The sequence below is a fragment of the Trachurus trachurus genome (genome assembly GCF_905171665.1).
Source record: "Trachurus trachurus genome assembly, chromosome: 9".
In the NCBI taxonomy this organism is placed as follows: Eukaryota; Metazoa; Chordata; class Actinopteri; order Carangiformes; family Carangidae; genus Trachurus; species Trachurus trachurus.
This window is the reverse complement of record NC_139895.1, coordinates 20851293-20866175: the sequence shown is the minus strand read 5'-3', so window position 1 is coordinate 20866175 and position 14883 is coordinate 20851293. Positions and strand designations below refer to the sequence as shown.

The following is a 14883-nucleotide window of genomic DNA, read 5'->3' as shown; positions in this document are numbered from 1 at the left end:
CACAAAGTGAACTGTGGAATTTTTAACGTGGCTTAAAACCACAATGCATCACATACACATTCATAATGCATCAACATGGACAACTAACACTTCACAGTGCCTTTATAAAGCACAATGAAATCTTCTACAAACAGTGGTGGAGCACAGTATGATTGGAATTATTCATAAGGAATCACAAGAAACCATTTTCATGCCATTTGGGCATGTTCTGACAAGCAGTAAATGTGCAGGTGTAATTAGTAACGTTATCCATGGCTCCTTTTTGTTTCCTTGTCTCTGTGTATTGTTCCATGCTAGGAGGGATCAATGAGACAACTGGTGAACATTAATGTTATTTGTTCCACCTCTGCTCCCCGTGCTATGACAACTCATAAAAACGATGTTTCGCTTGTAAGTTTTGCAAAAGAACAAGGCGCCGAGTCGCTGCCTCGAGTCCAGTCTTATTAAACAAGCCTCCCATTCAGGAAGCGCTGATTGTTTCTGTCCTTCCTGCAGAGGAGGAGGGACGTAGCTTGCTCCCTACACTGAGTGCAAGGACCTTAATAGACAGTAATGACAATAAAGTGATAAAACTCTCCGGCAGTGCATGAGCCAACACCGCTCTATGGAGCCCAAGGCATGGCCTGCTGTTTTCTGTCAGACTATGAGAACTGGAGAATCTACAACTGTAGATCAAATATTCTTTTTTTTTTTTTTTTCATTTGTTTTGCATTACAGGCCACACCCCCAAAAAGATGTGATGAACAACTTGTTTTCAGTGAAATGATCTGGAAGTGTAGCTGAATGTGATCTCCGTGACACCTCAATAAATTACTCAGACTTAACGCACATGGAGCCTCATCTGGAGAGTGGGAAAGCCAGATGAAGGTCACAGGCAAGGATCAGGGAAGCGGCGGCGGTGGGGAGGGGGCAGTGTGGTGGCCGAGGGGTCGCTCAGGTCAGCTTCCAACTGGAGGGAACAGGCTTGATTGCCTAAGCAGCTCCAATGTTTGTCACAGTATCCCCGACAAAGATAGCTAACTCGATCGACTCTGCCGCTGCTGGTTTCCACTCGAGCCAGCCTCTGACTACACCTCAGTCGAAGCAGGAAAGACTTACTTCAAGTTTTTCAAACCAAAGAAGCCCACAGGTGTTCCTCAGTTCCTACAGACAGACACCACAGGAGCGTTATTGGCAGCGACATTTGCTAAATCATGCTTTAGCATTCTCTCCATCTGAATTAATTTGATTTAAGGTGAGCACCAGCATCATTTATGTGGATTGCATATCTTATTGTGAAGGGCATTTCCAGTGTTTGCTTAAGCAACGTGCGTCCGACCTCAATATATCTCCATAAGCCTTGAAGTGTGTAAATGACACGTTGTGAACTAGGTTACTTACTTTGTCTCCATTACCCAAAGTGTGAGTGCTTATTAGTCGGCTAGCACTGACCTGTGACTCCACATCTACACGTGCACATACACACATGCATTATTGGCACACCCAGTATTGGCTTGCGTGATTTGTGACCTCTTTCCCTCCTTTGCTGCCATCTCGCTCGTATTGATTTCTTCTCGTCTTTTCCTACATCTCTCCCTTTTTCTCCTCCTCCTAATGTTTCTCTTCTCCTCGCTTCCCCTCTCCCCTGACACTGGCTTTTCTCCCATTCTCATCTACATCCTCCTCTTTAGTTCTCCTACCTTATTTTCATCCTCATGTCCCATCGCTTTTGCTCTTTGTCTCTTTCTGTCTCTAGTGCTCCCTCTCTTACACTGAGATTTCAATTATTAACAACCATCAATATTCATAAAAGAGGTCAATTAGCTTCTGTGTCAGTGGCTTTGCATTTATATCAGGTTGTATATTCAGCTGTTTATTAGCTGATTGTGCTTTTTCTGGATGTGAGAAAATGTTAATTGTCAGTGAAATTGCCTGTGTATGTGTACATTGCAGTGCTGTTTATTTTAATGTGTGTCCGGCATGTCTGTGTCTGTGTTTGTTTGAAGTGATTTGTTAGTTAAGTTGCAGCTCCCTCTACACCGTCTCTTGTGTCCTGGAATGCCCTGGTTCACTGCCTCTTTCGGAGGACACAAATGTGCATGCTCAATGACATTCACATATATACACACACGCAAAAAGACACACACACACACACACACACACACACACACACACGTTCGGAAGGTATTCACACATGAACCAGGAGGGACTGTGATGATCAATCAATGTCAGAGTGGAAGCCATTAAGAGAATGTACGCTCATAAACACGTGCATGTGTACACACAGTCCACCGTATGCGTTGCGAGCGTTCAATTGGTCACAGGCCGGTGACTCTGTTCTGTCGATGTCCTGGATGATTTCCCGCTGCAGACGAAGAACTCAGTCAACCCTTGCTCTCTGTCTTTCTCTCCATACCTCTCGTGCTGTTGTCATTTTACTTTTTCAATTTCATTTTCCCTGACCTGTCTCCACCTTTTACTCTCTATTCTTCTAATATTAATGTACTCATTTATTGAGGGCTTTTGGGTAATGTAACATGCCATGTTCCCTGATCTCGAGCACTGGCTGTGAAATGCATTTCTAAGAGTGTGTCTCATCTGACTCTGCCGTTGAATTGTGTGATATTAGTTTCACATACCTATGACAGTTGTTTCAATTGTATTGTGTTTAAATACTGCAAATACTTTATTACTTACTTACTTATACTTACTTACATACCAGCGATATAACAGCTACTTCTGACAGTTTCATTTGCACAGTAGGTAGACAGACATTTCCTCATTTAGTGTTTTGATGATGAGGCTGATAGTGATATCTTAAAACTTCAGAACTAAATTTCCTATTGGTTTTCAACCAGGATTAACTCAGAGGCTGCTTTTACAAAGATTGATTTTGACTATAGCTTATATCTACTTCAAATAGATGTCCACACTCATTACATAAAGCTGTTTAGTTGTTGACAATCTAAAGTAGTGCTAATTTCCCATCAAATCTGGGTAAATGAAGATGTTTTTCATGCAAAAAAAAAACATGTTTTCTGACAGATACAACAGTGCTTTGCTTTCAAAACTCATTTAAGAGAGTAGAAATTTAAAATGAGATGAATAAATAAGTAAAAGCTTAAAAACAGTGCAGACTGATGGCAGCACTGAGATTATGTGGCATAGGGTTATTGACATCTCTAAAAAGTCTAACTCCACAGCTCCAGTCTAATATATCTTTGTGAGACAGGCCTTTAAAGGGATATTTCACCCAAAATCGATAATTCACCAATTTTCTACTCACTGTCATGCCAAGGAAGGGTTTGGAGAACTTTCGTAGTTGTCAAAACGCTTTAGGAGTTCCAGGGGGATGGAAACAGATTTTCATATACTGTAATATATATAATATCATTTTAAAATACTTCCATACTACGTTCGTACTGACTCTGTACTGTGTCCTGAAGCCGCGACATGAAAAAGTTGTTTGGAAAAAATGAATTAATTGTTTTTAGCCTTGTTGTTGTAGTAGTAGCTCCCAGTGGCTCTGTTGATGTTTGTGCACATGCATGAGATTTGCTGCGAGATGTTCTTCTGCGTTTACATCATACATCCAGTGGTTTACAGCGACGAATGAACATCTCACAGCAAATCTCACACATGCGCACAAACAGCAACAGAGCCACTGGGAGCTACTAGACACGGCTAAATCAGAGATCAATTTGATTTAAAGTGGTCATGTAAAGTCAATGCAGTGGCTCTGAAGCAGTTTAAAACTAAAAATGACCATCATGCTCTTCACCAAAGTCATATTTGTTGCAGGCCTGTTTGTGTTTTTGCTTCCCTGGACATATTTATTCTGACCTCATGCCTTTGTCTTTTGTCAGACTCTCCCTCTGTGGCACTGATGAAATAATAATACCCAGTGCTGACTTTTTCTGTAGTCTCTGTGTCTTTTCCCTGAAGGCCTGTCTGTTTGACCTGTCACTGATCACATTTAAACACCACAAAGCTTCTGAGTGCCTTTTCCCTTGCTCCCTTATCTCTTTTATTTTCTAAACCATTTAGCCTAAAAACCGCCAGTTTTTGTTTTCATGTCTGTCCCTGACTTGCTGGCTGTTTTCCTGAATGTAAATTCTCACGAGCTTGTTTCTATCTATTTATTTTTCCTTTGATTCAATTTAATTAAGACATGACACTTTTGCCTTTGCCATAACTGTTTCTGTCTCATTTTCTCCACCTGTGTCTGTGCAGTTTGGGAAAGGGAGAGGAGGGAAATGGAAAGAATACAGCGGGATCCAAATTTTGGACTCAGACTCTTTATGCACATATTATTTAAATACCATAAGAACTAGTGACGCACTATGTTGGCCCTGCAACTTAAGAAAAGACTTGCAAATGTACTAGAATTTCAGAATTCCTCCTCGTCAGTTTGACAACAAATACCCTACAAATGCACACAACACAGCGGACACTAAAAAGCGATGAACTTGGCTGGGATTCATTGTCCAATGCCCAACAGTGACTTTTGAAGTTAATAGCACAAATAACAAGTGCATCCCAGCCAGGTCCATCATGTTTTTGACAGGAGAGGATGATAAAGGAAAAGAGGAAAAAGTGCCAGGGGTTGGACATGATCACGGGCTGCTGTGGATGGGATTGCACCTTTCATTGTACTCTCTGCCAGGTGACACCCACTGCCATCAGTCAGTCAAAGCTGACAGCAGGGAAAATGGACCAACAAACTGAGCAGGTCTAGCAGGTCGGCACTAAGGAAACACATTGTTTTGGCCACCAGAGTATCCTGTAGTTCCCACAGCAGATTCTGAGTCTGTTAAAGTCAAACAATCCCATTTAGTGCACATCTACATTTTTTAAAATCCTCAGATCATAAAAACTTTGAATTAAATGCTTATGATTAAAATGTATTGCCTGTACAGCACAAAGATACGGTATGTAAATGTTTGTAAATGTTTCTAATTAAGAACAAATCCAGTTAATCATACCAAACCCATTAATTATGTTGACATTGAGGAGATTAAGTAATTGACTCAGCATTTGTCTGCCTTTTGTTACACTTGTGTAAATCCATTTTTAGAAAACATGGGTTTTCCGCTGTCCCTATCACTTCTGTGAAAAAAAAGCTGCTTATCATCATCTGTCTCTCCTCCAACATTCCTCCAAATTTGAAACATGAAAAGCTCCTGACTTTCAGCCTTTGGTGACACATCAATTTACACTGAGTACTGACAAATACAGTCGTGGACTTTGTAAACAAGATTCTCCAAAATTGGTTACAATGTATTTACAGTAAAGGAGATTCAATCTTTCCTTTTATAAACCAGGTCCAATTTGTGCAGTATAGACCATTAGTCCTTACTGGGTGTGATAGTTTGTAGAGAGCCGTGGATATGGCAGCTCTGCTGGTAGCCAAAGAACATGATGTGTCAGGTTTTACTAAGTCACAATGTATAAGACCTTTCTATTGTTGATATATTGTGGATCGGTCTATTTTCTGGTTTACATTTGCCACCAAAAAGAGTCTAAAAAAGTCTAGATTAATCACATGAAGAGACACAGTATCAGTGGGCTTACATTTCCACAAACATAAAAATACATGTATCCCTTCTACAGTCCACCCTCATCTGTATATACTGTATATGTTTTCTGTGTTAACTTCCAGTTAGCATTCTGTCAAACAGTCCAGACCAGGCAAACGGCATTCACCCACATTTACCTCCCAGCTGACTAGTAAACTTTGTTATGAGAACTGACACTGTGAATAAAAGAAATATCTGAGGATTTTGCACAGTTTTGTGATTGATAGAAATGTTTGCGACAGTATCCACTTGTCTTGATACTTCCATTTTTCATCCACTTGTTTCCCCTCACCTCCCCGAGCTGACAGCGCTGTTTTTGTCGATGTGATGTATTGTCAAGCTATAAGAGACCTACATTCCATGCTTGTCTTCCTATAACAGAGTGACGTGAATGCTCTGAGCACTGTAAACAAAATAAGACACCATAGTAAGCCTTGTGTAATTCGGTAACATTTGCTACGTGTGCTTTGCATAAGCAAACAATGGAGACTTACAGGTTTCAGCAGCACAACTCCATATCCAGTGACATCTGTCTTCTATTTTCTTTATGTCTAGTCCCACTTTTTTTGACATGCTTTTTGTGTTGACACTGGAAGAAATCAATGAAATGTGTTTTCGTTCAGGATGTACGTTTACTGTAGGTGTACACTTATGATGTCTTACAGTCAAAACCTTTGCATTCTTATTTGCCATTATTAGTCTTCACAGGTACTTTTAGTCTCCAGCTGTCACACAGATGAAACAGCAGGACAACACATTATATCTAAATCTATGACAAGCCTGTAAGCTTCAAATTACAGTCGTTTTCATGTAAACACAGTGAAATGCATGGAAGGCAACAAAGGCAGATAAGCTTACCTCAGATCTGTAGGCTATACATTTCATATGTTATTTTACCCAAATTGTCACTGGTGTTGTGCATTTGTTGTGTTTTTTTCAGGGCATTGTAACTCATCATTATTCAATGTATTGTGGAATTATTGTTATTATTATATGTAGTAGGAGTAGTAGTTGCAGTGGTAGTAGTGTGTTATTATTAATTTTATTTCAGTTCCCTCTTTAGTTAGCTATCACCAATAGGAGTAATGTTCAGTTGCTCTCACAGTGATCCTTTCCCTCCCTGAAGAGGTTCAAATTATTGATAGCTGTTGATCATTTGAAAACTCCTCTCTTTATCTTTTTATTCTGACCTTCTGTCCAAACTGAGCAGGTAGTCTGACATTGGTGCATCTTTTTAAGCTTCAGCCTCACTGAACATTTCATCATTACAACCATTGATTTTACCTGCTGTGAAAACCCCTCAGCACCGCAGTGCTCTTTGTTTTTCTCTGTATGTGCAATTCTGGTTTTGTTTCCCCCCCTATCTGTCTGTTTCCTCAAAGCTGTGTATGTCATCCTGGTATTGGAATTGGCCCGTTGCAATCCTCCAGGTTCCTCTTTAAAGTATAACATTTTACTGGCCTTATTCACCCTGGCAAAAAGTCAATCACAAAACAGTTTGGAAGCAGCTAAATGCTTTTATGGTCACTCATGTATGGGGAATGAATTTTGTAAATCTCATTACCTGCTTGATGAGCCTAGATGAGCCAATTCACATTTATTTTAAATTGGATAAATAAAACTACTGTGGAAATCAGAAAAATCAGATTTTTTTTTTTTTTGAACCACTTCTAAACAAAGTGAGTAACTTGAAATAATGTCAGGTGCATAGTTGAAATGTAAACCTTTAGGTAACCTAGAATATAGTATATATATATCAGGATGTGCTACACAAGTGCTACTATAAAACATAGCTTTCCCCAGTTCTCTACCTGGAGGAAGGAAACATTTTATGCTTTGCATTTCAGCAGCATTTTTTCTGTCAGAACACCTGAGGTGCAGTTGCCATCCCACATTCTACAGTACACTACAGTATTATTGTAAGCAATAAATAGTATAGATCACAGACTTATATACCGGTATCTGTACTTCAGACTATTCTCTACAATTAGCTGCAAATGAACTGCTCCTTTTTTCTGCAGTACAGAGTAGTTAGGACAGCGTGGAGCGCAAATTAATTCTATACTTTCCACAAATTCTTCTGTGCTGCATGTCTCTGTGCATGTAGCTATTGGTTACAACCTGAGCTGCTCCACTGATTTAACAATACAATACTGTTAAAAGTTTATGATCTTTGGATTATGAAGCCATGTAGGCAATGATGCAAAGGCTTTAAATGTGCATATGTTTTCCGTTTATTTCTTTTGCTCCCTAGCTCTTACCATGTCCCCAACTCCCTTGGTCCCGTTAGTGTACCATCCCATATGCTTTCTTTGCATTTGTTTGAGTCCATTTGCCATAACCAGCTGTCTGCCTCATTTGAACCACTGACTTTAATTGCCTCACTTTCCTCATTACTTCGGCAGTTGCATGCTCACTGGTCTCCACCTCCTGCCTATCCCTTTCTCCCTTTTTGTCATCACACTGTGTTCTTTGTGGTCTTCGCTCATTGCAATTGCCTGCCTACTAGTTGTCTCAGCTTTAGTCCTGGGTTGCTTGCTGGTTATAATTGCCTCTTTAGCTACAATTTTCTAAGCCCCTATCTCTCCTGCTCCATCTCTTGCTCATCCATTTAAGCTGTGTAACAATCTCCCTTGTTTGCTGGTTTGCTTTGGTGCTAGTATTCATACTAGTTTTTCTAACCGACTTTGCTCTTTGCCCTCAAAGCTTTCTCCCACTCACTGGCAATTATCCCTTGTTGTGCCGACAGTATCTTCCACATGCTTTTTAATCTCTACCTTACTTTCCTCTTTGCCCCCTGTGCCCTAGTGCTGTTTGAATTGCCATATCATCTAAGTTCTCGTTTAACTTTCCATCTCTTCCATTGTAATATCCCTTCTTATCAATCTTTATTTTTTTCTGTCTCAAAAGCCATTTCTCTCCATCTCCTAGCTCTGGCTTCTCCGAAGCTTTTGTTGCCTTTCTGACTCTTTGCCCTCATGGGTTTCTGAGTTTCTCTTTAATTCTCTTGCCAGCCATTAATGGCCTTTAGTCCATCACAATCCTGCTCTCTGAATTCCACTTTTTGCCTTCCCCTCTGTCCCCTTTGGCCTCTATGCTGGCTTGCTTACTATAACTGTCTCTCAATTTCTTTAGTGGCAAGAACTTACTGAGCGTCTTCTTAAGTAATAGGCTCAAGTCAGATTTGTGGAACCCCATAGAGAATGTTTCTTGGGTCTTTGTAACGCTGCTGAACCTGAAATAAACTGCCAAGATCTTTTCTCATAGCATTTTGCCTGTCGACTCCCCACTCCCCACTACTTTTACCTAAAACCCATTTTTATCTCCTTTTCTTTTTCCTTCCCGTTTCACATTTTATTGCCCTCACCCACCTCTTATTCTGCCAGCCTCTCCTTTCCTCCCTCTGTGCCTCTGTCGTGTTGCTCTTCATTACCTCTACAAGTCTGCCGTTTCTCTCATTTCTCTCTCCTCTTTCTTTCTAGTCTGAGAGCTTAAACTTCTTTTTTTATTCATCAGCCCCTATTTTCTTCCTCCTCCTACTTCATTTTCATCGTTATTCCGTTCTTGTGTCAAGCAATTCCACAATTTCCTCAATGTCTTTTCTTTCCCTCTTGTGTTCTTCTTGTCTCTCTCATGTGTCGTCCATATTTTAATCCGAAGTTTATCCCTAGCTCCTCATTTCCTATTTTCCTCTGCAGTCCTCCCTATCTGTGCTCCCTTGCAGACCTATCGGTAGGGTGCAGCTATTTAAACCTCACACTTATTCTTCACATGGAGCTGCTTTCAAAACACCAGAGAAAAGAGGGAATTGAGGAGCAGGGGGAGATAAGCCGGAGAAATGCAAAGGAACAATCTCACAAAGTTTACATTAAATCCGGTGTGAATCTACTCAGTAAAGTGACCTGCATTTGTAAACAGCAGTAGATATTGTATGATTATCCCCTACCCCTATTTACTTGCAAAGACATCTACTGTGCACCGCTTTGACTGTTGCTTTTTAAGCTAACATAAAAGCAATATCACAAGAGCAGGGGCTTAAATAGACTTTAGCTTTTACTCCTTTGGTGGCTCACTGGTAGCTGGTTTCAATTCAATCTGATATAAGCTGATAATGTAAATGATGCAACAATGCTCTTCCTTTCTTCTACAGGTCTGGTGGTGAGAGAAGCCAGTATAGAAATAACACGACAGCAAGTGGAGGAGTTCTTTGGTCTTGAAGATTACTGGTGTCAGTGTGTGGCCTGGAGTTCTGCTGGAACCACCAAAAGTCGCAAGGCATATGTCCGCATGGCATGTGAGTACACAAAGTTCACGCAAGGTCTTTTCGCATGAGTGCACATGCTGTCTAAAAAAGTATGGGTGATTGCTGGGTGGGTGACATTTGCATGTGAAGACAGGCAACATCATAAATAAACACAAACTTGGTCTTTTTTGTTTCCCAAGTGAAAGGCACACACACACACAGACAATCATGCATGCACAGACGGAGTTATCACTTCCACTCTGCTGGCTCCAGTCTTATGAAAGGAGCCTTGTGTGAAAGACAGCAGACTTTAGAGGATGGGGAAGGCTGACAGAGGAAGATTATGAAGAGCTTATAGAAAGCATGGAGAGTGTGTGAATTATTAAAGCACTCAATCACAAAAGAACATGACAGACAGGTTCATATATAGAACATGTACATATTTCATCAACTCAACATACACTTTATTGATCACTCTACATGCCGACTTACATTACCATCAATATCAACTTATTAGTTAAAAGTGGCTTTCGAAAGAATACCAGACTTACAAATACACACAGAATATGATATGTATTGCACATCGGATGCATTTTTACTACTTTTTTAGTACTTTGAGTTGTCTGTAGTCAAATGGCTGGTTGATTTGGCAGCACTCATTACATTACGTTAATGATCTTAAACCAGTTTAACACTGGAGAAAACACTTCTTACCTTTGCCTCATCTGTTTCAACCAATAGTCACTATTGATGTTAACCCCAATCAAATACACTGTCCTTCCTGTAACAGTTTCACAATAAAAGTCACCTTGTATTTCACTGGCTAAACCAATGCGAACCCACAGCTGTAGGAAATAGTTGTTTTTCAAAAACCCTAACTTGATATGGACCACTGAAAAATATATGAATGAGTGAACAATGACGTGATAAAGTTCCCCATGAACATCTTGTGAGTATGAAGGCAACTTGTGCAAAAATGGCAGCTAGGTTTCATGCAGTGAAAATGAAATGATTACAACTTTGACTGTCTATTTACCTTTTGTTTGATGTTAACATTTGTGTATATGGTCTTACTAGAAAAACTCAAAAAGAGCAAAGACTCACAGGAACAAAACTTTATTTTACGCCAAAATGATAGATTGCAACACACTTTCCTAAGCAGAAACTTGCTCTATAACTTTAGTCTGCCTTCAGTAGCTTCCTGTTATGGTCTGGTGAAGAATTTAATAAGACAACTGGGAGTCTGACTATAAGGTCACCAGAAGTACACAGGCCAGACTAAACCAAAGTTGACTCTGTCACTTTTTAGCAGTGATCACATGGAGAAATCATTTCAGGATCGTTAGACCCCAGCAATTGTCCAACAGTGGGAAGAAAAGGTTAGGGATCCTGTGGTGAATGACGTTCACTTGACAGCTCTGCAGTGACCATGTGGCAAGGGGGTTGAGATGTTTGATAGAAATCACCTAAAACGCCTTACTTGTTCTCTCAGCTTAAGCCTCATAAAACAGAATGGATTGTTTCTTCAAAGCTCCTTTCACTGGCTTGAGAATTGGACCTACTACCGTAGCTTTCTAAGCATCAGCGCTCTGGTCAGTTCAGCCCTATAAGACAACTGGGACTTGTCTGAGTGCTCAGGTTATTGAAGGGTCGAGCAAAAAAGAAATACCAATAACAAACCCGACCCCACCTCTGCTATTTACCTGGCTTACGCCAACCATGTGGCTCTGCTTGAGTGAATTCTTAAAAGGACAACTGGGGGCTTTCAGAGACTATTCAGCACACACACAACAACAAACTGCACACATCCTCACATGTAGCACTTTAGCAGACAATATCAGTCTAACAGACACACACCCTGGCAAACCTGTTTTCCCTGGTTGATCTTATTGCTGCAGAAGGAAATCCATCATGTTTACCCTTGTTTTTCCACTTCAGGTTATTTTATTTGGCTGTAAATGTGTCACGCATTTTTTCGTTTGCAGGACTTGGCTGCCCAGTTTATTTATTTACGCACTGACTTACAGACATGCATTTATTTATTTAATGTAGGTTTGTACACTATATAGACTGTACTACTGTATATCACATCACAAATTGAACATTATTTCAATTTAAATTAAATTATTTGATTAAAATACAAGACATACAATACAACAGCAAACTGTAGTAAAATAGCTAACTGAAGCTTATGAAATATAAAATCCAGTAAAAGTCGCAGTATAGTGGGGAAGTATTACCACAGCGACAATTCATTTGCCTGGTGAGCTTAAAAGACAATTTGAGTCTGAAATAAAGTAGTGCTTTGCCATTTGAGGATGCTTCTCTGTCCGTCATGAGAGAGTGACACAGACATATCACTCTAAGCTACTGTGGGCTAATAACATTCACAAATGGAATAGGCTGTCCTTGGGGTGCAATGAATGCTGGGTAATGTGCTGTTTTTGGCTAACGTTCTGGTCTGATACATGCTGAGAGACTGATGCAGGCAAGTGCACATACATACAGGCTTCTGAGACTCTGAGTACCGTCATGCAAACAAAGCACCGAAGGCCGTACTGTTCAGTGACGTACCTTTTCAACATGGTGCGTGACTACAGCATGAAGGTATGTCTGAGTGTATAGATGCGTGTGTGTGTGAGAGAGAGAGGCAATGTGTTTGTCTGCATCAGTCACTGACTCTAAAGTGTCCACTCCACCTTTAGTATCACGTGACATCAGCTTTTAGCACGAGATGCCACATGAGTCACAGTGAGTTTACTGCACCTCACTTTACACCTGTTTCATCTACTTTTTCTTCCACCTCTGCTGTGCTTCTCAGTCTAAATCATTAAAATATAATTCACACTGTAAACTGCTAGAATGCACCGCAGAACCTCTACCTGTGATCCCACAGCTCATAATAACTTGGTGGTGAAATTACCTCATATCACACTAGGCTAAAATAACAATGTCTACTCTGATTTTCCTATTTTGAACTGTCTAAGGGCTGCCCACTGTTCTATACACAATTATAAATCTACACTGTAGAAAACATGTGTCTACCCTGTATCAAAGGCAACCCAGTATGCTACCCATCTTTCCCCCTTTTTTCATGTGTTTCACATCCGCAGCATATACAGTAGTATTTCACACACGTAAGACCTCTCCTGGAGGTTAGGCAGAAGGATGGTGATGGAGAATACCTTTAAGAGGGCATGATGGGCCAATAGATATCAGGCAGGAGAAAGATGATATGAATCCAGCCCCTCTTTTACTCTACTCCCCTTCTCTTCAGTTTTTTCTCAGTTATCCTTTTTTTATGTGTAGTGTCTATTTTCTCTCTGACTTTGTCTGTCCCTCTGTCCTTCACATTCTCTGTCTCTGTTATAACAGTGATTTTTGCCTTAACTAGATCTGATTACACTCAGCCTCCTCTTGCGATAACCTTTTACTTCAAATCGACCCAACCTCCTGACCTACCCTGCTTTCGGCTCCTATTTGGATCTACTGTTGTGATTAAAATGCTTCCTGGCAGCTAGAGCTTGCTGAGCAAAGTGTCTTTTCTACAGCACCATGCAGTAGCAATTCAGCATTTCTCTCTCGCATACCCATCTCCCCTTCCCACTAATTTTCTTATTTCCCTTCCCATTATATCCCCCTCCTCTAGTTGTTCTCTCAGTTTTTCTCACCATGCTTACAGTATTGTGTCTTTGTCACTCAGGCTTGTTTCTTTTTTTTATGCCTGTGTCTTTCTCATTCTCTGGGTTCTTCAGGCTGTTTTAATAACTGTGGAATTAACACTTCAAGGCAGTAAGTAAATACGCAGTTTGTAGCTGGATAATGGCAATCAGTGTTGTGGTTGTAAAAGTGTCACACACACAGTCAGAGATATTAAATCTCAGAGTCATTTGTTGGTCTTTTGCGGCAGGGCACTTTAGCTGAGTTATGGGTGGTTCAGGCAGCTTAATTCAAGTTTATAAAGCAGGTGTGACAAACACAGACACACATTCACGCACACAGTCATGCACAGCATTGCAGGCACGTACGCTGGAGTAAGCGAAACACAGGCACGTACGTACACACAAATGTGCATGCAGTGTCAGTCATGCTCTTTGGCCCTGTAGCTATCAGGTCAAGTCTTTCTCCTTCAGCGGATTAGCAATATGTCAAGGTCACACACGCACACACACACATACACACACACACACACACAAACACCCAGGCACAGACAAATTTCAGATGATGGCAATTTGTTCTGCCACCTTCCACTGAGACATGTGTGTGCATAGCAATCAGGAGTCCAGACACACTGGGACGCAGGAGGCCCAGCAGCTACTTGTGTCAACTGGAAAATGTCTGTTACTAAAATTTAAACTGTTTTGTTTATGATGCAAATGTCTCAGTTGCATGTATTTAGGTTTTCCTTCAATCATGGCTGAATTACACCAAGGAAAACACAGCTCAACAGTGATTTCTTGTGTTTGTGCTTGAGATTTTAAGCATTTTAAGCAAAACCAGAACTCTTCCATACTCATTAAGGCTTAAATCTGCACGTAGCTTATAACATTAGACCCAGTCATTTGTAACCCAGCAACTGGAAAAAAAACTGCATTGGGTTAGCCAGCCTCCCTGGTATGAAACTTACCCAGCAGCTCATAAACCAAATTGCTGCAACCACCACAAGTCAAATGACATTTGACCTTTTTTTGGCATGAAATGGCACACAGAAGCAGTTTTGTTATGCAAATCAGTGTAGGTATGAACCAAGAAGACAGTGCTGTTTATCCATCTACACTCACCCTAACACTGAGTGGAAAACCCTCAGTGCTTTTTTCTTGGGATGACATCATCAACAGTCTTGGTTTCTGGCTTTTAGAGAGACGTCACGGTGGCCACAAACACTGAATAAACATTTTTATAGTGAGAACCCAGAGTGGGTGTGTGTGTGTGAATGTGTGTGCTTGTGTGTGTGTATGTGGTTATAATGTCTCACCATTGCTTCGAGCCACTGAGCGTTTTCCCAGATGTCAAAGGCTGCTGTAGTGTACTCTTATGTGTTAAAGTGGTAAGCCACAGTGTTAAGTTTAGTGACACAGAACT

The 14883-nt window shown here is 40.6% G+C and overlaps 1 protein-coding gene across 1 annotated transcript in view; it reads left to right on the top strand.

The window, feature by feature from the left end:
• Positions 1–14883, top strand: part of LOC310990926 (netrin receptor UNC5C-like) — a 192034-nt gene that overhangs the window by 104230 nt on the left and 72921 nt on the right. Inside the window, exon 3 of the mRNA XM_083978488.1 lies at positions 9709–9852. Within this exon, the coding sequence (XP_083834614.1) occupies positions 9709–9852 (144 nt within the window). The remainder of the gene's footprint in view (positions 1–9708; positions 9853–14883) is intronic.